Source organism: Hippoglossus hippoglossus, chromosome 4, assembly GCF_009819705.1.
Source record: "Hippoglossus hippoglossus isolate fHipHip1 chromosome 4, fHipHip1.pri, whole genome shotgun sequence".
NCBI classification, from domain to species: domain Eukaryota; kingdom Metazoa; phylum Chordata; class Actinopteri; order Pleuronectiformes; family Pleuronectidae; genus Hippoglossus; species Hippoglossus hippoglossus.
This window is the reverse complement of record NC_047154.1, coordinates 16,550,108-16,573,279: the sequence shown is the minus strand read 5'-3', so window position 1 is coordinate 16,573,279 and position 23,172 is coordinate 16,550,108. Positions and strand designations below refer to the sequence as shown.

Below are 23,172 nucleotides of genomic sequence, written 5' to 3'. Positions count from 1 at the left end.
GCGACTGACACATGGGTGAGGATGACAGCGATGAAGGCGCAGCCACTCACCCAGAACCACCTGGTCACGCTGAAGATCACCTCCGAGTCATGGCGAGACGAGAGCGGCTGTTATCTGCGGGGAGACGTCGCGGAAGGAGGACGGCGGACCGGGGTTTCGCGGGGAAACGTCGCCGCGGCACACGGTCGGACGGGCGGAGAAGGAGAAGGAGCGCGGCGCCGCTGTGTGTTGACAGCTCAGCGGGACAGACTGAGGGCTACAGCGGCGGTGAACTGGCCCGAACTGGCTGCGTGACGGCAGGAAGTGACATGTGCTGAAATCACGGGAGCGAGAACACCGCCCACGACTCACCCAGAGAATGTGCTTCAAGTGAGGGGAGGGAGGTCTCTCACCTGCCGCTAGTGGGACATGATGGTGGTACGGACAGCCATGATGGTACTGACAGCCATGATGATACTGACAGCCATGATGATACTGACAGCCGTGACGCCTCAACAGATAGTAATAACACGTGTGTTGCAGCAAGTATTATATTTAAGTACTTGAATATTTCATTTTTATGCTACTTTGTTCTGCTTCTCAGGACCTCTGCTAAAGTGAAGCCAAAACGTCTCGATCGCCACCTGGTGGTTGGCTGAGGTATAGGTCATAAACCACGCCTCCCCATGTTAGCAAATGGTGTATAGACCAAATTAAAAAGTCTAACAGCTAATAATAATACTGTGTGTTTACTTATGTCATTTATATAAGTAAAATTTCATTAACCCCGCCTCCTCCATGTTAGCGAATGGGATATGGTCCAAATTATTAGCTGGCTGGCTGAGGTGAAGGTCATAAAATGAGCAGACGGGACAATGACCAAACTAAAGAGTCAGAGTTAGTCACAGTAAATTTTTCTCAAACATGGTTTCTGTCCTTCTAGATTATTCTTGTCACCCTGATGTATGTTTATTTTCCCTGCAAGTCTGGTTTTAAGTACTTTTTGATGCTATTGAAATGGGGTGAAATGTCATGGTGGACAGATGAGACTGATTCACAATTGGTTGAGTGTGTATATCAGTCAGCCATTACCATTTTGACAGCGGCTGACTCGTCTGAGTCAAAGAAGTAGACTCTGGGTGGAGCTGAAGTGAACCGAATGTGTGGACACAGTACATTTCTTAACCAAAGCCATGGTGTCATTCTTCATCATTCTGTGGCTCATAGCATCATGTTGTTGAGTGGCTTTTAGTCTCTCTGGTTTTTTGGTTCGGGGTTGTCATCGAGTATATGATTTGTGCCTCTTAGTAATGTTTCTGCATAAAGTTGGTGGTTTAGAGTTTCTTTTTGGGAAAATTGTCAGGTGAAGACCCGGAGCCACCTGATCCATTGAGCCCATGGGCATGTGTCCAGTAGACCAGTTTAGCAACTCACGGATATTTCCATTACAAAATACTCCCTTAAAATGATCAGACAGATGCAATTACTAGAGCGCATACCTCCACCAAGACCCAGTAATACTACACATGATTGTATAGTTCTCATAGTAGAAATACTGTATACAAGATAAAAGGAAGTGGTCTGATAAATGACTTGTTTGTAATAAGTCATTGTTTAAGAAAGAGACAAAAATCATGGATCCACCTCTTAATCCATAGCCTCACAAAGATTTAATGGATTCTTCCCAGAACCAGGTTCCATCCCTCCACCGGGTTTGGTGGAAACGGGTTTCGTAGTTTTAAGTGTCATCCTACAAACAGATAAAGCAACAAACACACAAACAGACACTTGTGAAAGCATAATCTCCTTGTCCCGGGGGCCCACAAACAGGATATTTCCAATCATGCTAATTTCAGCAAACGTACAAACACTGTGAAACAAACGTCACTGGTGCTTCGAGCTCTCTGGTGAGTTTGAACTGCACATACATAAAGTTGAGGGAGTTGTAAGAGAAACATTTAATTAAAGAATAGACGAATCAAAGCACCAGAAGCTTAGATATCATTTTTTTCTTCCCAGGTGAGTCATTTTTCATAAACAGATCAACGCATTTCTCATGATGCAATCAAATATATCGGGTACGTGTAAATGTTTTCACAGGTTGAGTCGTACCATTTGTGGGAAGTAAACTGAGCTATGAGTCAAATCACTATTCTTAAGAAATTCACAATGAACTATTATCCAATTCTTTCTTCAGTAACTACTGGGTAATCATTCATTCCTGGCTTATTCAAGAGTTTTGTATTTCTCCTGAACATTGCCCCCCTCCCCTTCTAACAAACATGCAAAATGTCCCGCGGCCTCAAATCATTCACTATCTTCCATGTTCTGTGGAGGGATCACTGACGCACGGGCCAAGAAAAACAGAAAGGCCCATTCCCCACTGCTGCTTCAGATGTGCTAATCCTTGCTCTTGATCACTTCTGCAAACAGAATTCCACCTTTTTATGTTGGACACGCTGTTTGTTTTCCTTTCAGCTGATCTCAGAAGGGACAGAGATGAGGCCCAGAGATGGAGCAATGCTAGCTCAGCATTTATCATAACTACAGACGACATTAATGGAGTGCAAATGCAATTTTTTTTCTTGAGTTTATTGGATATATTAGGAAAAACAGATTAAAAACCACAACTCACGTTAGGTCTATTTTCCAGAAGATTCTCTGGGTCAAGTCCCCGAGTAAACAGCGGATAAAACATTTTTTTTTAAAAAAGCACCTGTATGCACCAGATAAAGTTATCGCTGTTCATCAGCAACAATAGATTGGCCTATAAGCAGCAGGAAGTGTGAGGCTTTTCATTGTGGGTTCATTTATCAAAAACCAAAAGGTATTACAGACTAAACTAAAAGTAGATAGATTATAAAGCACAACTAGACACTATCGGCAGCTCTGGACAATATGGATAAAACAATTATCACAATGTTAAAAGATATTTCTCAAATCAGTAATATATCAGTATGCTATACTAGAACAGTAGCATATACCTCTGCCAAGGCCCAGTAGTCCCCTTAAATTCAATCAAGTAGCACCCACTTATCAGTCCCCTACATATGACAGATTATTTTCACCAAGATCCATGTATTCCCTTTGGTAATCAGTAGAAATGTCAGAAAATACCAACAAACAAAAAATTTTAACAAAAGGGTTCTTCCCCATTTACCAAGTTTCATGGAAATCCATTCAGTAGTTTCCGTGTTATCCTGCTAACAAACCAACAAACACACCAACAGACAGGGGTGACAACATAACCTTGTTGAAGTCATTTCTTCCTCTAATCCGTCCAATAACTTCAGTTGCCAAGTTTTCTAGTTCTTAATTACAGTTGTCTCAACATTATTAATTAATCGGTCACTTAAATTGGTAGAACAATAACAAATTAAGATCTTATCATCTCAGCATGGTGTTGGTGAAATTCACAAATTCACAACAATATAATTGAATGATCTCCCAGTCTATTGAGTCGTGTTTACAGGAAAAACAAGGTGTTGAGTAACATGAGTGCGACTGCTGATATCAGCGATCGCCTTGTTACACTTCATTAGTGGTTTCCCACTCATTTGTCTCAGAAAGACATGTCACTTGAGGAAATGTAACAGGGAGGAGGAAAACATGCCTCATAACTTAGCTCTTATCTGTGTATTGTTTGGTTTTCAGGCTTTGAGGAAGTCCCCTCAGTTAAAATGGCCTGGTTAGTTGTTCCTTCATCATCCTTTAAAGCCCCAGAGCAGCCAGATGGACAGAAGTCTGATGGATGATGGAGAGGACGGACGAGCCCGGGCCGTCTAGTCTGGCGCTTATCTGCTCTGTCGGCCCTTTTCCCAGTCCAGCCCTGATAACCCAGGTCGACAAGCAAAATACAGGATATGACCCAATAACCTTGCAAGCCAGCGGGGGAGCAATATTGTTTTATTAGGGGAGGTCTTTTCCGTAAACCTCCTTAACAGATCCCAGTTGTCAGAGGTTTTGATGAATGCGGTCAGGACAGAGTTTCGACAGTAAATGCATTTGCTCCTCTGCTCTGAGAAATGGCCCCAACTTCTAGACAAAGCTGCACAATGCATCTATAATTAAACATCCACTGTTACCAGCCAAAAAACTCTCATGGATATACTCTCATCATTGAACTAAAAAACAATACGTTTTACATATTTGCTAAATCATAAAGCTGTGTACAAAAACAAGACAGACGATGGGTCCTTTTCTGCAGATTTTATTCTCTTCTTCATCATCACTTTGTGGATCTTACACTCTCTTCTTTACCAGACAGCGTTTTCTTTAGGAGTCCAGACACGGAACAGGTGCAGATGGTGAAGGGTTTGGGGTTTGCTGGACACTGTTGGAGGGGGAACTCATCATCCTCCTGTCGTTTTGCTGTTGGTCCTCTCCACTGATCATTTGCCTCTTCAAAATCCCACTGGAAAATATGGACATGTCAAAATATTATTTGGATAATTGTCATAACATGTTTGTATAAGGAGTCATCTTAGTAGCTAATATTAGCATACTTAATCTAACATGCAAAGAAATGAAAAAAAAACAGGTCTTTAAAAAGGCATAAAAGAGTTTTTGGTGAATCAACACCATCTAAATCTTCTGCCTCATACTTAACTAGAATGACACTCAGAAGTGCGTATACCTCTGCCAAGGTCCAATAGTCGAATAGTCAATATATATCAAACACTTATAGAAATAAGTGCCCTAAATATACCAGATTTTTAAATCAAGATGCATGAATTATTCCCTGGGAAAAATGGTCAGAAAGCTCAAAATGTTAAAGAGAGCGATGAAATAGTTCCTGGATCCAAAATGTAATGAATATTACCCTGACCCACTCAACATCCTCCCACCAAGTTTTGCATAATCTTGCTTACAAACAACCAGACAAACAGATCATTCATTTTATTTTGGAAACACGAGACGATTTATTACTTGTTCTGAGGCCCTGTGCCTTGTCCTTTTCCAACACTGGTTGTCTATGTTTCAGATAAGTGTACTTTAATGACCATTGTAGTATGACCACATCAACTAAACCCAGAACATGAAAGGTTCAGCAGTGTTCACACACAGTTAAATTCCAGGCCAGGAGCCATCACACAAGAAACTATAAACATCTCCCAGAATAGCAGAGGGTAGCACTGCCCCCCTATAGACGGGGCAAACATCTCGCACGACTTCCTAGGCAGACAGGCCCAGCCCGGTTTTCGGTCTTTAATCAAAGATCCTTTACAGCAGAACAATTGGGCCATAAGGCAAAACTCAAACAATTCCACCCCTCACTGTACCCCCTCCGTCAACCCCCCCCCCACCCACCACCCCCTGCCTCAGCCTCACCCAAACAAATAAGAACCGGCACTCAGCAGAAACGCTCACGGAACACATTGCACAATAGACAATTCAAGCTGCGGTGAGCCAAGTGAGCTCCCACTGCTCGGTTTAGACAGGCAGCACGCTCCAAAGCGTAGTGCGGTTTTATCATGATCAGTGATTATGGAGTTATTGTGAAAAGCAGGGGAAAAAAATTCAATACATGTTCTATGTAAACACTTCTTCCTTGCTTTCTCTACTTGCATTTTACAGTTGAGGACACACTTTTCCACAGTTTTCACTGACATCTAGAGTTCTGTGTATTATGGATTATACATGAGACATGGAGTCAACTTCTATGGAAACAATCCCTCTGTTAAATCACCAAGTAAACGTCTTCTGTTAATTCTAACTGGCAAGTAGACAGAGAGTTCAGGAGGAAGCGAGTAATATATGACTTCTCCAGTTGTTAAACATTACAGATTGGAGATCTGTTCAGTACTCCTCAGCAAAGAGTACCTGTTATTGTCAGAAGTGCACAAATTCAACCTCAGATCATGTTTCACACTGATCTGAGCTGCTCCCAAAACAGTCGCAGTCCTGTTGGAGGATGACAGACGTCCACCACAATAGATTCAAGTAAAGAGGAGTTCTGCAGACATTGTAACCCAGACATTTTGAATGCTTTTCTTAGAGTCCTCTTACTCTAACTTTGCTAAAGGCATTCCCATCATTTGCTTTTTCCTGTTAGGTGAACAGTATCAAGCTCCAATTGTTTGGGCTCACACCATTTGCCTTTGTTTCTGGTTAAATGACATCCTCCACAGCTTGGCTCTCAGCGACAGCATAATGAGGGAGTTTCTCTTGTGGCTGTGAGCATCAGGGCCTGCATGAGAAAGTAAAAGCTTGTAATTTCACTCTGCTCGCAAAAACTCAAACTCGGCCTTTCGGAGCAGTGGAAGTTATATAAATGTGAACCGTCAAGGCCAATTTTGCTCTGTGGCAACTGTCCACTGAGAAGAAGTTAAAATACAAGCCCTGCTTCTCGTAAATGACAGCACCATACATTTAGCCATAAACCTCTATCCACACGCGCTTATCACTCTATAGTTTGACTCATCAATGCTTTAAAAAACATTGCTGACTGTTGTCCTCAGAAGAAACCGTCTGACTTACTTCCCTGAGCATCACGTGAAAAACAAAGCTTGGTTTCCAGCGGCAAACACACACACTGTCCTCACTGGTAGTTATTCTGAGTTCAACTCTAAGAACTTGGACAGAGCAAACATTGATTCAGATAAGAAATTGCTAAAGCACTGAAACTAAAGTCTGCACCATCGTCGGCTTCACCGTTAACTAGCAGTCTCCACGTGTGTTCTCCTCATGAAGGGACAGAGCCACATCTCGCTCTGTGACACTGCCGGGCCTCAGAGTTTACTAAAGTTTACTTTAAACCCATTGAAACACATTCATGTAGCACAGCAGCACATCGGTTCAGCATGAGTGGATCTAGAGAAATATTCATGGTTTGTCAAGAGCGGGGGGGGGAGACTTTAGGAGGTAGCAGAAAGATATCTACACACACAATCACTCACATGCTTGTAAAGCCCCAAAATGGAGATATTGAAACTCTTTAAGTTTGTCTTTAAAAAAAAAGGTGATATTTAATTGGGATACTCACATTCAGTTAAGCCACACGTGTGGTCAAGATGTCCAGCTGATTAAACCCTAAAAGTCCTTTTCCCTGATGTTTATTTTGAAATGTGGTGACGGTGCAAATCTTCAGGTACTGAGCTTTGAAAGAAATTTAACTGCATTGCTGACATGCGTCTGCAGAATGAGTGAAAAATGGCAATTTGTGGTCAGTCAGGTTTAATGTGTCACTCACTCAATCCCGTGAGGGACGCACACTACTAGTGCTACCACCCTGCCACTCTCCATCTGCAGCCATATGGTATTTTACTGGTGGAAGTAGGAAACCCGACACATGCAATTAGCAGAAGAAAAAAAAAAAGTCATCCACAGAGGATGTCTGCAGCCAGGACCAGGAGAGGCTGCACAGAAAGCTGCTGGCTCCAGGAGAAACTAGAGGTTTCTGGAGAGAGTAAAATTACTCTGTTACCAACCCTGTGTCTATAATGATGGATAAAATATGTTTCTGAACCTCTGTCAATACCACATCTCCTTCCCATCCGCACAAGCTTGTGAGAATAAGAGCTGTTTTCATTCCTTCACCCCACAGTTTGCTGACTGAAGGCACACAAAGTTGAAAACAGCTCCTGTTGTGTGATGGGTACAACCGCGAAGTCTACAGGGAGCGTCCTCTCTTGCTGCATTCACTTGCACTCAGACATCAGAGTTTTGCTGTTGTAAATTTCTGACGGCCACAGCCTTCCATTTGTATTTTTGAATTTGAATTTGAATGTCCCAAAATGGGCTGACAGCATTTTATTTCCATTCCTGTCCTTCAGTTTATCAAACATTGATTGGACAGCAGAGCACACAACTTCCTCCTCTTCATGAACGTATAAAACGATAACACCAGTTATATGAGGCGAGATAAAGAGGCAATAAACTGAAATGACACAGATCTTCAGAGCAGTTCACACAAGGTGACAGAACACCGCAGGCGAACAGCGGCTGTGCACCATCCCTTATATCTGCATGCTGTCACCACCTAGTGGTACACTTTGAAAAGAGCACTTCAGGACTTCTGTATCTGAGATTACTGTAAAAAACTGTTTTCAATTTCTATTTAAGGCAAAGCGGACATGCAGGTGAAAACTTGTGGTCGGCTATAAAACGTAAAATATTACTTTAAGGCCTTACTGGTTCATAAAAAAAGAATAAACATTAAATCAGAGGGATTTATGGGGTTGTTACAACAATGTCTCTTTTCTATTCAAGTGTCCCAGTAAGTCATGACAATACAAGGACTCTGAAACTGAAGCAGCTGAACCATCATTATTGCACAGCCAAACTGTTCCTGCTGTAACTTACTATGTATCTATCTAAATGACCTCAGTTAAAATGCCCTATAAATACCAATAATAATCATTTGGACAGTTGTATACACTATATAATACTATACTCTTAGTACTGTTTGTGACATGAAACATTTCCCTCATATTTCGTGACTGACTCCAGGGGCGGATCCAGGGCTGGGGTCAGGGGGGTAGCGGAAATCTGATTGGCCCCTATAGTGCCCCTCTGTGTAAATTGTGACCCTTTATGGCCCGATTTAGAAAAATCCTAGATCTGCCACTGGTTTACCCATCTCCCCTCTGTAAGAAAATGTAACATGGCTCCTGCACCGGTTAAACATTCCCTACCTAAACACCCAGAAACAGAATCGGGTTGTATTGCCTAATAGGTTCACACATACAAGGAATCTGCAGTGGTGTGGTTAAAGTATAAATATTCCCAAAAATATATAAAAACAGGCAACAAAATAGAAATATTAAATACAGATGTTTCATTCTTCCTACGCACCTCCAGATCTGAGCTGACTGTTGAGGAGTCAAAGGACGTATCCGACAGGACGAAACTTTCCACTCTGATCCCTCGCCCTGCCCCGTCGAGACGCTCGCCCTCCGCCTCCTGCAAGCAAACCTGCAAACAGAAGAGTTTCCACTTAAAATATCACACACCAACTGCGACCACTGACAAGATTAGAAAATATGCAGATATTTTCACATGCAGAGACCACATCACTACTGTGAACAAAAGATTCTTTGATGATTTTCCCTGCAGGGTGATCACTCACGTCCATGTAGCGGCCCATTTCAGACATCTTCTGGACATTTTTTGTCTTTGAAGAAAACATTGACTAGTACAAAAAGATGACAAAAAAATCCTGTTACATATCATTAGCACTTTAATTATTCAGGATTACATTAAACAAAGCCAATAACCAGCATTATTTATGAAGAAAACTTACTTCTGTTTGTGGTGATGAATTCATTTTTTGTTTTCTGTGGTTCTTCATGGCAACATTCTCCTCAGTGGAGATGCCTGAGCCGCCTAAAAGACTCTCTGTGTCTGGAGACAAGCTTATAAACTGATGCCTGGTTCCTCTCTTGCACCAGTGGAGGATTAGGATCTGGTGGCGTTGGGTAAAAGGTCAACACATCACTCCCATTTGAAAATCTGTACAAGTCACGCACATTTCAATATGCTATTAAATCTAGCCCCGATTTTCATGGGAATCTATTGCTGCTTTCAGAAGTGCACTGAACTCCAGAGATCCTCCGGACATTCTCTGGAGGGGCTGTATTTGAGAGTGTAAATGCCCGAGTGGGAGTCTCTGGACTTTCTGCAGAGTTTCTCCAGACAGCTCTCGAGAAACAACTCTGCACAATGTCCGAGCGAGCTCATGTGAGAACACAGCAGGGGATCTGTCACAGGCTTCACCGCGAGCAAGTGGTTGTGTGATTATGTTTCGAACACGCGACAGAAGCAAAACTGAAAAAAATCTAAAAGAGTACGAATATCTTAGGATAAAAAAGCGGTGCCACACACATAGGAGACATCCAATAACATATCAAGTGAACTTTTGGGGCCAAAGTCAGTGCGGATGTGCTGTAAACAAAAACATGTGATTTCCTCTGCGGTGTTAATTTGCTACGTCCTGCTGCACCACCCGTCACCTGAACGCTCCAGAGATTTCTGTGTTGTTGTGAACGTGTCTGAGCGGGAAAGCTCCTGCATTGTTCATGTGTCAATCAATCAATCAAATTTCAACCAATCAAATTCCGGTAAAAGTATGGACCCAATAAGCGCACATCCTCTGGAGTTCATGTCTGAAAACTGCTTAGGATTTATTTTCATTTCATGGCATCTATCGCTGCAGCTCCTGTAATTCGAAAAAAACAAGCAACCAGAGGGCTTTACAAAAATGTAAAACCTTTCATTTGCTGAATATTGTGCTATAAATGCCACCAATAGCAAAGTGCAGCTCTGGCTGGTGCATTGGGTTCTGGGAGCTGAAACCCTGAGCATGGAAGACTCAGTAAGAGACACTTTGTTAAACAGGGATACGAGAAGATCCAGACAGACTCCGCATATTGCTGATAGCAGCCACGGCATGACTCTCAGGAGGAATCCCATCCGAGTGTCGTAGAGGAGGAGGACCGCAGCGTAGAGGGCACCAGCCAGGGAGCACAGCAGTCCTGAGAACACCTGGGCCTGGGTCAACATCCATCCTCTGTACTACAGGGGGGAAAGTAACGTCATTCCCTTAACAGTGGGCAGAATTTGGGGAAAGCAATCCGACTATAGAGATGAGTAGCTCGGATATTAAAACACTCATGGGCTGTTTTTCACTTACGACTCTGCAGACCGGAGGGAACCTGGAGGTGCAGACGATGACAAAAGAGATCAGGCCAAGTACGTAACCCAGGATTTCAGTGTTGTCCTTTGAGAATAACCATTTTCAAATGTGTTAAAACATTATGTATGAAAATTTATATTAGTAAAAATCATCGACTAAACTGAAAGAGATAAATATGTATAAACGTGTGGCTGTTCGACCACACTGTGACCGTCCAGAGTTGGTGAGTGGTTACTTGGAGGGTGACGTGCAGCAGTCTCCTCCCGCTGAGAAGCCTGTCTGCTGGTTTGACCGGAGACTTCATAAAACCTCCTGCGACCACCATCAGTACGCACACTGCGAGGAGGTGCTGTCTCCTCCGCCTCCTAATGACCCTCAGCCTCCTCTCTGATGGAGGCCACAGAGAGGAGAAGAGAAACAGTTGGTTTGTTTGGTTATCTGCAGCATTCTCTGATAAGCCTCCTTGCTGTTCATTTGCCTAAAGGACTTGGCCAGCTGGGTGCTAGTATTAAAACACACTGAGCTGCCGACCTGCACTTCGTATTAAACAAATTATTACGATACGACCCTAAGCTTACCTGTCTTTGTGTTCCAGCACAGCAACACTGGGAAGCAGGAAAACATCACATTGACAGCATCCACAGCAGCTGCAAAGGCACCCATTAACACCTACAGGGGGCGTAGCAGACATTAATTAAATTGTGCCTGCAAAGTTGAATAAAGTACAACGATTAATTTCATTCTGCAGGTATCTCTGAGTCCAGAGCTGCAGGATCCAGATCTGACAATACTCAACATCAACAACTGTTATTATTATCACCATTATTAATACTATAATAATAATAATAATCTAAATAATGACAATTATTATTATCATACAAGCTGTATTAACATCATTACATCTATAAACATCATTCTTATAATTTTCTTCTCTCTCCACCTCTCTCTCTCTTCTGTCCCCTCTCTCCCACCCACCTTTCCTCTCTCCCCCTTTTTTCTCTCTCCTCAGCCTGACGTGTAACTGTTGGGGTTCTCTCTGATCTTTAAGGTCTCAAACTTGTGTTTACAAATAAAAGTGAACTGGATTTTAAGAAGTCACCTGAATATAAAGCTGTGTGGACAGAATGGCTCCCACGGTGCTGCACAGGTTACCCAGGAGGCAGTAGAGGGAAATGATGGTTTCTTCTGCAGGGTCTTCCCCACGACATCTGCACCTCCGGTACATCAACCTTAAACAATTGAACACGGGTGTGATGCAGAACAGTTTCAGGGAGTAGCCACAGCAAGAGTCTGCAATGATGAGGACTTACAGCAGACATGACAGAAGTAAAGCGAGCGAGGACAAAGAGCTGAGAGCGATGAGGACGCAGGGTTTGTCTGAGTCACGTGAGAAACAGGTGGAGAAAGAATCCATGCAAAAAGCGAACAGTTGAGAGAAGAAAGAGTTGAATCCCGGTCCAGTGTGAACATCCATGATCAGCACGGTTCCTCTCGTGTTTGACACACATACATCCAGTGTCACACGAGGAAGACAACTCACACACCTGCTGAGTGAGAGAGCTGGGGGGGGGGCGCTGCACCTCCTACAGGCGAGGGGAAGCAACTGCAAGACCAACAATAAAACGTTTTTCTAAAATCAATTAAAGACATTGAATTCAAGAGACTTTTCATTTAGTTTTTAACAGAAACATTTTCAAAGTACAACACATTTTTATTTTTCATAATATTTGATTTCAGTTTAGTACATCTATTCACCGCTCTATACCGCCCACTTGTGGTCATACTACAAAAATGCAAGCTCAAAGAAACGTCAAGTTGCTTATGATGACGCTATGAGAATATTACTGAAGAGACCTAGATGGTCTGACACTTTCCCAACTGTCTACTAGAAATGTACAAATTTATCTGCAGATTCAATGACAATAATGAAAATCATCTTTGTCTCTGAAGGCCAAAGAGAAGAGAAAAATTTTAACTTGGTTCGGCTTGACCGTCCAACATCAGCATGATAAATAACGTAGGTGAGGGGACATTGGTTTTATCCAGGAACCACTGTGTTTATATTCATGGATGAAGACGCATTGTTTAAGGGGAAGGGAGCGTTGTCTTTATAATTCTACATTTGACAACATGACGCTGGAAGCTCTCCTGTAGTTTGCTCTGTGGTCAATAACAAGCACTAAACCACTCCCCGTCGAGGGAATCGAACCCCGGTCTTCAGCGCCCCCACTGAACATTTTGGCGCTGTTTCCTCTTCATCTCTGTCTCTCTTCCTCGACTTTTCCTTCAACTTCAGTGACTGAAGAACAACAAACTACAGCAGATGTCGATCTCCAACTATTTTATACATGTGAGTTGTTTTATTCAACAAAGGTAAGAGACTGTTTGACCACAGACCAGATAAATGATGGGCAGACGTGTGTGTGTGTGTGTGTGTGTGTCACAGCGTCTTATCTTTTATATTGAATGACATCAATCCCTGGGCTTAATTCCATAATTTATATTAGCAAATGCAAAGTTACTTTTGCACTAATCAACAACCGCATAGAAATGGAAGCAGCAACACAATAGCATGAAAACATTGATTTTATTCTATGATCCAGCTTCTTTACATTTGTCAATCATAACATGTGGTTAAAAGATGTATCCAACATAGAGTAAATTAATGAAGACTTGAAAATGTCTTTATTTTTCACTAATTTCACATGATTTCCAAACACTGTGGTGAGATCTGTTGTTCAACTGGTGATGGAATGCACTGCACCAATACAATCTTAACAAACACAACAGTCCATGACAGATTATGCTCATTAGTTTATATCACAACAGCCTGACCTTTCCATTCTCACAGGATTAAGTAGCCAAAGTGTAAATCTAAACAAATACTGCTCAGCATCAATTCCCTTGGAATCACATGTGAATTGTACATTGGATTATTTCCCCCATTCCTGCTTAAAAACGATCTGCAAGTGGAAAATGCTCATTTTCTAGATCACTGTCAGGCGTCCAGGTGGCTGTTGAGCCGGCGAACTTTCTCCTTCTTGTTCTTGTTCCCGTGTTTTTTCCAGGGTTTGCCCACCACCACCTCTGATTCGGTTTTACTTTGGCTGACAGGTCCATTGCCTGGTTTGTAGCCCATGACGGACTGAACGCCCTTGGTGAGAGCCCGCACGTTGTCCTAAAGACAGAAGACACATCAACGCTCAAACTCTGATTTCCACAATGAAAAGCCTCTCTTTTTGAATTATTGATAATAAATAACTACCACTCTTGAATTGTTCTTACTAGTAAGAGGACTGTAGATGTACTGTACCTGATTGAAGAAGTTCTTGTCAACCGAGTTTTCTATTCTCTTGACCTTGTGATGTTTGTGTGTTGTCGTGGAAATGTCACATTCGTCTACATCTTTATTCTGGAACTTGTCATGCTGTGGCTGGAAGTCTTCAGGATTTATATGTGGAGGAGGATGGCAGTACAGAAGCTTTCCCTGCAGAGTGTAAGGGAGAGCATGTTACAAAGTCAGTGTTCCACACAAGATGTACATATTCTAAATGACTGTTTGGATGGTAAAGCCATATGTGTTCATCTACATTTCTCATTCTCTGTGGACAATTACTTGATACAAAATAAATGTGTGTAACAGCGACTTCAACATGCAGCTACAGAGCCAAAGTTTCCCACTGAGTTTTGAACATACAGCAGAAGGACAGGATATTTACTTGTTGCATTTAAAGCAGCAGGTGAATATATAGAGAGACATTTTGCATCCAGTAGATTAAAATACATTCATTCAATTGGATAAATGTTCATGTTTGATTTTGCTAGCGAGAGAGGCTCTATATTGACTTTAAAAAGGTCCCTTATTTCCTTAACCCACCACAAACTGAGACTTAATTCTGGACCCTGTCTGGTACTTACGCAGACAAAATCCTTCAGGATGTAGCGGGACGATCTGGACTGATCAGGCTGGCCATGGGCTGTCATAAAACCTCTCATGTCTGGAAAAAGATAAACAAAGAATAACAAACTTTATCTAGCTCTTATCTAAAAACATCTTGGTTTCCAAATACAGAAAATTTGTCAGTACAGGTCGGTTATAAACTCTTCTTAATGGCCAGAAAATGGCAAACACAAGCTAAAAACTCTGAGGTAGAACATTTATACAATTTAAAACAATTCTATGTGTCAAACCTCTAACTGTGCCTGTGCAATGCATGGGAATTATACCAGCATATGTTGAGCTTTTCTTATACTGCTGCTGGAAATAATTATTGTTATCATTTTAATTGTTATAAGCCTTCTCAGTCAGTTACATGCTGACAAGTAAATGTTTGGGTCTGGTAATTGATGTCTGATAATCTCACATCCATAAGCCATCAGCAGCTCTTCAGAGGACGGGTTCCTGTTAGGGTCTTCATCTTCTCGTGGCCGGATTATGTTTACGCCATAGGTGCCTTCCAGCACATGCCGAGGGACTGACTGACATATGTATCGAATCTGTTAAGGACTTTTATTTAACTTGTACAGTGTATTTAAAGTTAATCAACACCTCTTTCCTTACAGGGGAAAAAAAAGCTGTCGTTGAATTCTGCAGGTGCTGTGCCGAAAGCATTGAAAGGATATAAGAGAGACGGCAGGTACGTGGTCTCTCATCTGATCGATGGACAGGATCCCACAGCAGATCATCTCAGCTTTGGTAGAGACAAAGGAGGGCATGACCAGACCTGGGCAGTCACAGAGGCACATGCCTGGCTCCACAAACAGGGTCTGAAATATATGTTTTAAAAAAAGGAAAAACCTCAGGCTTTCTGATGTTGATGTTACACATGATCTGAATTCATATGGTGTGTGGAGCAGTTCTTCACCTGAAAGTGCTTTGTGTGTCCAGGAGTAGCAGAAACCGACACCTTCTTGTTCCTTAGAATAGTGTTGATGGTGGAACTCTTGCCCACATTAGGATATCCAACCTGTCAGATTCATACGTGACGAGAAACCATTATTCACATCATTTTGTGATTAGGGTCTTTTAGCAATCCACCTGCTCCTAATAACGGTGATCAATGCTATGTTTGCAAACCAATAGAATGATTGTCCACTGTTATTTAGAGATTATTTTCACTTAGGGGCATTTTTCATTATTTTTACAGTGAAACAAACATTAACATTCCAATAGATGACTACAAATGTACCAGAGCAAGAACTTTTACCCACCAGTCCCACGGTCAGTTCTCCTTCTTTGCACCTGGGCCTGTTGTGAACAGCCTTAAATATTTCCAGCAGCTCATCTTTATGCAGGAGACGGCTGGAATTGTGGAATGAGGACTCACTGGATGAACCGACAGTCCTCTCCCCTTCTTCATACCCGTCTTCTGAGCAGGTGAACCACTCCTCATCAGCCACAGTTATCTTTTCCTGCTCCTCATCCTCTGAACTACTCTCCTCTCCCTCCTCCTCCTCAGTCTTCACTTTCTCCTTTCCATCCGCTCCTTTTTGGCTCAAGTCTTCATTGTCCGGCTTACTGTCCTCTTCCTCGTCACTCTCTCCACACTCCGGATCCTCCACTTCCATGCCCTCCGTTTCCAAACCCTGTGAAAAGAGAGGTTGGACACATTCATTTGGGGTTTACGTCACCTATAAATGTCTTAAGATGCTACATGATGACTCTTCACACTGATTTATTCAAAAACCATTTGAAATTCCATACATTCACCGTCAATGTATTAACACACTCAGAAAGCAGCTCATCGAATCTCCATCCCCTCACCTTCTCCTCTGCATCCAGCCTGTTGCTCTCAGCCAGGGCCGACCAGAACACGGCCCTCATCCCGTCTTTCTCAAAGTGTTTGGCCCACGCTCGCCTCTGCTCCCTGGTCAGCAGATCTGCCTTGTTCACAAGCAGCATGTTCACCTTATCCCCTGACACTTCCTTTACATATAACTCCTACAAGCACAACAAGAAAGAAGTACAATCAATCGAGAGAAGAGTGAAATGTTGAGTTCACGAAAGTGTCGTTTTTAAGAATTTGGGGATTTTCTTGGATTAAGTTATGTAAATCAAATCAAAAAGTGGGACACACAAAGGTAAAGGAAGTAATCTCCTTTCATAAATAAACATTTTCTAAAAGAAATGTTCTTACCAGGTCAGGACATCTGAACAGCAGGGGGTTTCTGGCGTCAACAATTTGAACGACAACATCACTAAAGGAAACCAAAACAAAATATTGCTTTGAGCGTCACATGAAATGAAGATATTCCTCATTGGTGCTGCAGATATGATGTATTTCTGTAGGGACACCATGTAATTCAGTATCACTGGTTCACTCTACAAACAGCCAACGGGATCTTTCCATATTTTCTGCCTAAATACAATCCCATATGTAAAGCAAAGATAATGTTAGACTCCACATGATCTAGAGATCACAGTTTTATGACTTCAGCGTCATCACCATTAAGATTAAAACCTCTAATTTGATTTGGCTTTTTAAAAAGTTAGTAATATTTTGGAATGACATGAGTATAGAAACAAAGAGGCTGTAAATGAGGGCTATCGTTTGGAGTGATTTTCATATTTGATGCGTTACATGTCCCCAATAAACTCTGGAGTCTCTTATCCACTTGTTTGCAACCCCCATTTTAAAAACATGTAAATGCTTAACAAGCATGAATGGGGAATTTACTGATGCTTCAGGACTCATTCCTGCAGCACTCCATTGAGAACAGGGTTAAACCAGCGGCTGTACAGAGATTTTGTGTGTACCTCCTCTCGATCACTCTCCACAGCTGTCTCCAGAACTCCAGATTCCTCTCAAATGGTGTGAGAAATAGCATCTGCTCTTCTTCCAGCCTTTGAAAAAACCAAAAAGATATTTTGTTACATTATTGACACTAATAATCCAACACAAGTATATCATATATAAAACATACAAAAGTTTTTTGAAATTTTTTACTAAAAATACAAACTGGATAACATTACTAATTGAAAGATGACAGAAATATATACGCACGCTGCAAGCTCTCGTCTCCACTCCAAGAAGCTTTCTTTCTCTGCCTGCTGAAGTTCAACTGTTGTGGTGCTTTCATCCCAGTGGGGGCTTAAAACAATCAAGAGACATAACAACTATTAAAACACAGAATACACTTAAATGTTATCGCGTTACCAAGATCTCTTGTGTCTACCGTCGGGGAATTCTGAGGAAATGCTTGTTGTCTTCATGCAGCTTCTTCAGCTTGGTTTTCTCCTCGGCTGTTAACAGACCGGCTCTGCCCTCCGCTGGCACAAAGCTGATGTTGAGTTTCTCTAAGAAAACAAAGCAAGAATAAGGAAGTGGAATGAAAGGATAAAGGTGCAATGAGAACCTTTATTTGGTTTGAGAGACATCGATTTATAGAACATCTGGATTCACTTTGACATGATTTTAACATACATGAGTACATGTAGTATTACACCTCTAAATGCTTGTGAGTGAAGCTTGTTCCCAATCCTTGGACAGAGCATGTACAACCATGTGTACAACAGACAACCCAAGAACTACACGAGTTAAGTGAGGTACCACAAACCTGCAACAAACTCGGTTCCTGCCATTTCAGCGGTCGCAAGGAAGTCATCCATGGAGCTCTGCTCTGTCACCGACTGCAGGTTCAGCCGCCCCCAGTCATAGCCATCGTTCAGCTCACTGGTGTGGCGCTGGAGACGTAAAGGTGAAGAAAGGGAGTCAGATAAAAACACATTCAATTGACACTGCAACTGTAAGCTTTGGCAGGTTGGATTCCCAGGACTGCCCTGCATCAAAACCACGGACTGTATATACATGTAATCAAGACACAACGCTAATTTGTCTCCATAGCCTGGGAACCTAATTGTTAGGAGGAGATATCAATTTATTAGCTTCACCTTCTTCTGCAAATTGACATTTTCTTATGGGAATTTGGTCACAACTAAACTGACGCCTACGCACAGCGAAGGAAAGAAAGTGTCCAGGACCAAAACTGCAATATTAATGATATGATGATCTCTTAGCGACATCACGACCACACATTATTATACATTATTAGTTTCAGTTCAGACATTTTCACATTATTAGTTTCAGGAAAACTTTAACATTATTCGTTTACATTATTAGTTTCAGATATGTTAGTGTCAGACATGTTCACATTATCAGTGTCAGACATGTTCGTGTCAGACATGTTGAACAGAAGCTAGCGGTTGTAGCTCACCCAGCAGTCGCCCCTCTTCTTTCCTTTGCCTGACTGGAGCCTCTCTTTGATCAGAGATCGGCCCACTCCTCCTCCTGGCTTATTCTTACCCATCACAACTCCTGATGTCCACACTTCACACAAACACTCAAGTTAAACTGGTCTGATACGGAACCACTTCAGGATGCGTCGCTAACCACTGCTCCTCATGTGCCCAACGTTGTTGTCGTAAGCAGCCGGAAGTGGACCAAACCATTTCATAGACAGATATCCGGACGAGTCTGTTTCAATAAACGCGAGATGAATATATTTAATTTCAATGGGTAGTGCTTCACATAAAATATCGCAGTTATTACACCATAAAAACTCAGGATATTGTCCCTTTTTAACCACCCATAGCAACGTAATTGTGGTACAACCCACTCGTTTGTCCAGTTCTTAAATGTGTCCTGAAGAAAATAGGACAGTGTCAATCTTTTGTTCCTCATTCCTGGCAACAGCCGGTTTACAGCAACATGAATGTGACACACTAAACTAATAAAATAGAACAGAATTTAATAGTAGTAAATAAAACTTTAATGTTGCGAAATGCTGCAAACAAAATAATAAAAACAGTGATCACACACACACACACAGGCTTAACACACGCACTTCTCATGTGAACCAGTAGATGGCAGTGTAAAACAGCGGTATTAACAAAAGTGACTCCTGTCAGCTGCCTCATAGATAGATAGATAGATAGATAGATAGATAGATAGATAGATAGATAGATAGATAGATAGATAGATAGATAGAGAGAGAGAGAGAGAGAGAGAGAGAGATAGATAGATAGATAGATAGATAGATAGATAGATAGATAGATAGATAAATAGATAGATAGATAGATAGATAGATAGATAGAGAGAGATAGATAGATAGATAGATAGATAGATAGATAGATAGATAGATAGAGAGATAGATAGATAGATAGATAGATAGAGAGAGAGAGAGAGAGAGAGAGAGAGAGAGAGAGAGAGAGAGAGAGAGAGAGAGAGAGAGAGATAGATAGATAGATAGATAGATAGAGAGATAGATAGATAGATAGAGAGAGAGAGAGAGAGAGAGAGAGAGAGAGAGAGATAGATAGATAGATAGATAGATAGAGAGAGAGAGAGAGAGAGAGAGAGAGAGAGAGAGAGAGAGAGAGAGAGATAGATAGATAGATAGATAGATAAATAGATAGATAGATAGATAGAGAGAGAGAGAGAGAGAGAGAGATAGAGAGAGAGAGATAGATAGATAGATAGATAGATAGATAGAATGAAAATATAAAATAAGTCAACAGAATAAATAAAATAAAAATAAATAATTACAGAATATTGACATAGTATACACTTTTCATGAACTTATTTTATTTGTGTTCACTTGATATCTTATAATAAAATTATGAATGTTATGTGTTAATTTCATACACAAAATGACTAATTATACTTTCTGATGTTTTATTTTATAACGACATTAAAACTGTAACAAACAATAATGTAATTATTGCGGGTCACTGTTAGAACTAAATACTCAGTGCAGCCTCTATACCTGGAGTCATTTTTAATTAAAAACATAACTCATACAAACTGTACACTTCCTGCAGCCTTTAGAAAACAGCGGACACATGTGAGAGTTTTCCATCAATGAGCCTTTCCAACACAAACCAACACGCATCTGTCGACACTTGGTTCCCTCCACCCCTGCAGCGGCGCAGAGATGGTTTGTCCCTGTATATAAGCCGTGCAGCCCTTCTGTCTGCCTCAGTCACTTCACTGCTCTACGATGAGATAGGACCTGGAGCCACACTATGGACAGGAGCACTTTACGCACTGGACACATGACGTACGGTGCTCCGCGCTCAGCTCTTACAGAATACCTCCTATGACGTGACAGGCAGCAAACACCTGTAGGGTCGAGACGTAGAATAATCAAAAGTTTACTCTCTTTCTCTCCCAGTGCTGCTGTTGACTGGAACCAGCGCTAAAATGCTGCCGTGGAAGAAGAACAAGTTCGACCTGATAGAGGAAGACAAGCAGTCCAAGCAGAAGGGCTATGCGGTGAGTCTCAACTACTCCGCGCTCACCTCCTTCGCCAAGTCCTGCCCCGAGAGCGCGCTCAACAGGGTGGGCAGCATGTTCAAGTCCAAGAGGAAAAAGGTGAAGATCACCAGCGAGGACCCCACGTACACGGTGCTCTACCTGGGCAACGCCACCACCATCCAGTCCAAGGGGGACGGCTGCACGGACGTGGCGGTGAGCAAGATCTGGGGCAAGAGCGAGATGGGCAAGAACGGCACCAAGATGCGCCTGACCATCAGCTCGCAGGGCATCCGCATGGTGCATGTGGACGACAAAGCCAAGCGGCCGGGACACCTGTACCTGCTGCACCGGATAACCTACTGCGTCGCGGACCCGAGGCTTCCCAAGGTGTTCGCTTGGATTTACAGGCACGAGATGAAGCACAAGGCGGTGATGCTGCGCTGCCACGCGGTGCTGGTGTCCAAGCCGGAGAAGGCGAAGGCCATGGCGCTGCTCCTGTACCAGACCTCGGCCACGGCTCTGGCCGAGTTCAAGAGGCTAAAGCGGAGGGACGATGCCCGGCACCAGCAGCAGCAGCTCATCGGGGAGCAGACCATCCCGCTGGTCCCCCTCAGGAAGCTGCTGAACGGACAGTGTTACTACAAACCCCCGGTGGAGCGCAGCCGGAGCGCGCCCAAGCTGGGCTCCATCACGGAGGACCTGGTCGGGGAGGAGGAGGAGGAGAAAGCGATGCACTTTGAGTGTGAGGACGTTCTGGACACGGACGAGGATTCTGTTACCAACGGTAAACAGGAGTTGACTCAGATTATCAATGACCTGGGGGAGATGAGCATAGGAAACGACGTGCAGACCCTGAAAGCGGACCTGAGGGTCACCAGACTCCTCTCCGGGGAGAGCACGGGGAGCGAGTCCTCCCTAGAGAGCAACCAGGACCCCGCTCCGCTCTCCAACGGGTTTGGGGAGGTGAAGGTGCAGGAAATTGCCTGAATGTTCGCTGGTGTTTCTGTGCGCCTCTGATTGTTTTGTTGAGCCACGATGTCTCCTTTGTAAAGAGACATCTCCTCTCTCGCTGTGTTTGGGGCGAGTTCGTCTGATCTGTGCCTCCGCGACTCACTGAGAGGATCCACAGAAGATCCTCTCGGGTTCTGGGACAATTCACACGGACACACAAGTTTGAGATCGTGTGACCACAGGACAAAGTGGACAAACAAGTGCATGCCCGTCTGAGAAATAACTGGTGGAACCGGCAAAATCCCAGCGCGTCTCACGGCGCAGGCACTAATTCCGTCTCTTTTATTTAAGAGGACTTGTTGTAGCTTCGAGCTTGTTTACCTAACGTTTTTTCTCTCTCGTGAAAAAGGCTTTTTTCTGTTGAGCAATGCTCATAATGATCCAAACAACGTTCCGGTTTAAAGCACGTTTTCCCTCAGTGGTTCAGTGGGTCTGAACAGGCATCCTTAATTTCCCTGTAACAGCCTGCTCATTATTTTACTTTGCACTGTTGTGGAATTAATTCAAGTATTATGTTGACTACATGTAAATAATGTTTGTTGTCTGAAACATAAGTGTCATATCTTTGCTGTGCAAAAGAAAAAAACACCTGTATGTATTATGATGTAAAGTAAGATGTTTTAAGTATAAATATGTTATTTTTTAAAAGAATAAAATGTGGTTTGTTATGTGAACCTCATAGAATTATAAATAATAAAAAAAGAAAATGATTTCAAAAAACGTTGACGTTTTATATCGATGTGAGTTGGAAGACAAGTGGGCCATGTTTCCCTCCAGTGCTCTTTAATATGAGAGGGGATTTAGAGAGTCTGAGATCGAGGTCAGATTTTTGCTGGTGAACACAAGTCACAGAGGCTGGAAACACAAAGACGCTGCGTTTCTCAGCTCTCTAGTATTAATATTATATCTAGGACGTCTGTTTTTCTGTAAATATGTTTTTGATTCAATATTCTCGGCTGGATTTATGCACTTTCTTTTTTTACCGATGTGCTTTCAGGGAACAGGCTGTAAAAGTTATTCAGTTAAGGTACTAAAGGCCCATTCATTGAGACTGGCCTCGGGGAAGCCAGGCCAGAAGAGGACGTCACCATGAGCACAAGCTTTTAGAACATTACATGGATCCTTTAATGACAAGGCAGCAGACACACCAGATGTCCTGAAACAACACAGTCAGTTATTTATCTGCTATCCGTCCTCCTTTGGTTGGACATTTCAGAGAAATATACAATCGATCCAGCAGGTAAAAATTCCTCCACGCGTGCCCCTTTTACTGAAATCAGAACATTATGC

At 42.5% G+C, this 23,172-nt stretch overlaps 4 protein-coding genes across 5 annotated transcripts in view; 1 reads left to right on the top strand and 3 right to left on the bottom strand.

The window, feature by feature from the left end:
• The window catches only part of atp13a3 (ATPase 13A3), a 29,315-nt gene extending 28,946 nt beyond the window's left edge, over positions 1-369 (bottom strand). Inside the window, exon 1 of the mRNA XM_034581961.1 lies at positions 51-369. The gene's annotated coding sequence lies outside the window, so the exon portion shown is untranslated. The remainder of the gene's footprint in view (positions 1-50) is intronic.
• Positions 370-4,175: 3,806 nt separating this feature from the next.
• Positions 4,176-12,170, bottom strand: tmem44 (transmembrane protein 44). 2 transcript variants are annotated; one of them, XM_034581967.1, is made up of 10 exons: positions 11,926-12,170; positions 11,715-11,844; positions 11,194-11,284; positions 10,851-11,002; positions 10,613-10,699; positions 10,324-10,494; positions 9,224-9,385; positions 9,050-9,094; positions 8,776-8,895; positions 4,176-4,393 (listed from the first exon to the last, which is right to left on the bottom strand). In XM_034581967.1, the coding sequence occupies exons 1-10, from the start codon at positions 12,087-12,089 to the stop codon at positions 4,208-4,210; spliced, it is 1,308 nt and encodes a 435-aa protein (XP_034437858.1). In that variant the 5' UTR covers positions 12,090-12,170; the 3' UTR covers positions 4,176-4,207. The 2 variants fall into 2 exon arrangements, with proteins under 2 accessions (XP_034437858.1, XP_034437857.1); XM_034581966.1 differs by having other exon boundaries at positions 9,050-9,112; positions 11,926-12,169.
• A 1,013-nt stretch (positions 12,171-13,183) lies between these two features.
• Positions 13,184-19,236, bottom strand: lsg1 (large 60S subunit nuclear export GTPase 1). Its single transcript, XM_034583509.1, has 14 exons — positions 18,830-19,236; positions 18,173-18,299; positions 17,792-17,912; positions 17,620-17,706; positions 17,373-17,459; positions 16,753-16,813; positions 16,380-16,556; positions 15,827-16,201; positions 15,481-15,582; positions 15,239-15,382; positions 14,980-15,103; positions 14,534-14,613; positions 13,929-14,102; positions 13,184-13,793 (listed from the first exon to the last, which is right to left on the bottom strand). The coding sequence occupies exons 1-14, from the start codon at positions 18,920-18,922 to the stop codon at positions 13,614-13,616; spliced, it is 1,932 nt and encodes a 643-aa protein (XP_034439400.1). The 5' UTR covers positions 18,923-19,236; the 3' UTR covers positions 13,184-13,613.
• A 1,335-nt stretch (positions 19,237-20,571) lies between these two features.
• Positions 20,572-22,596, top strand: fam43a (family with sequence similarity 43 member A). Its single transcript, XM_034583539.1, has 2 exons — positions 20,572-20,674; positions 20,789-22,596. Exon 2 carries the CDS (start codon positions 20,818-20,820, stop codon positions 21,856-21,858), a length of 1,041 nt encoding a protein of 346 aa, XP_034439430.1. The 5' UTR covers positions 20,572-20,674; positions 20,789-20,817; the 3' UTR covers positions 21,859-22,596.
• The last annotated feature ends 576 nt before the right edge of the window (positions 22,597-23,172 follow it).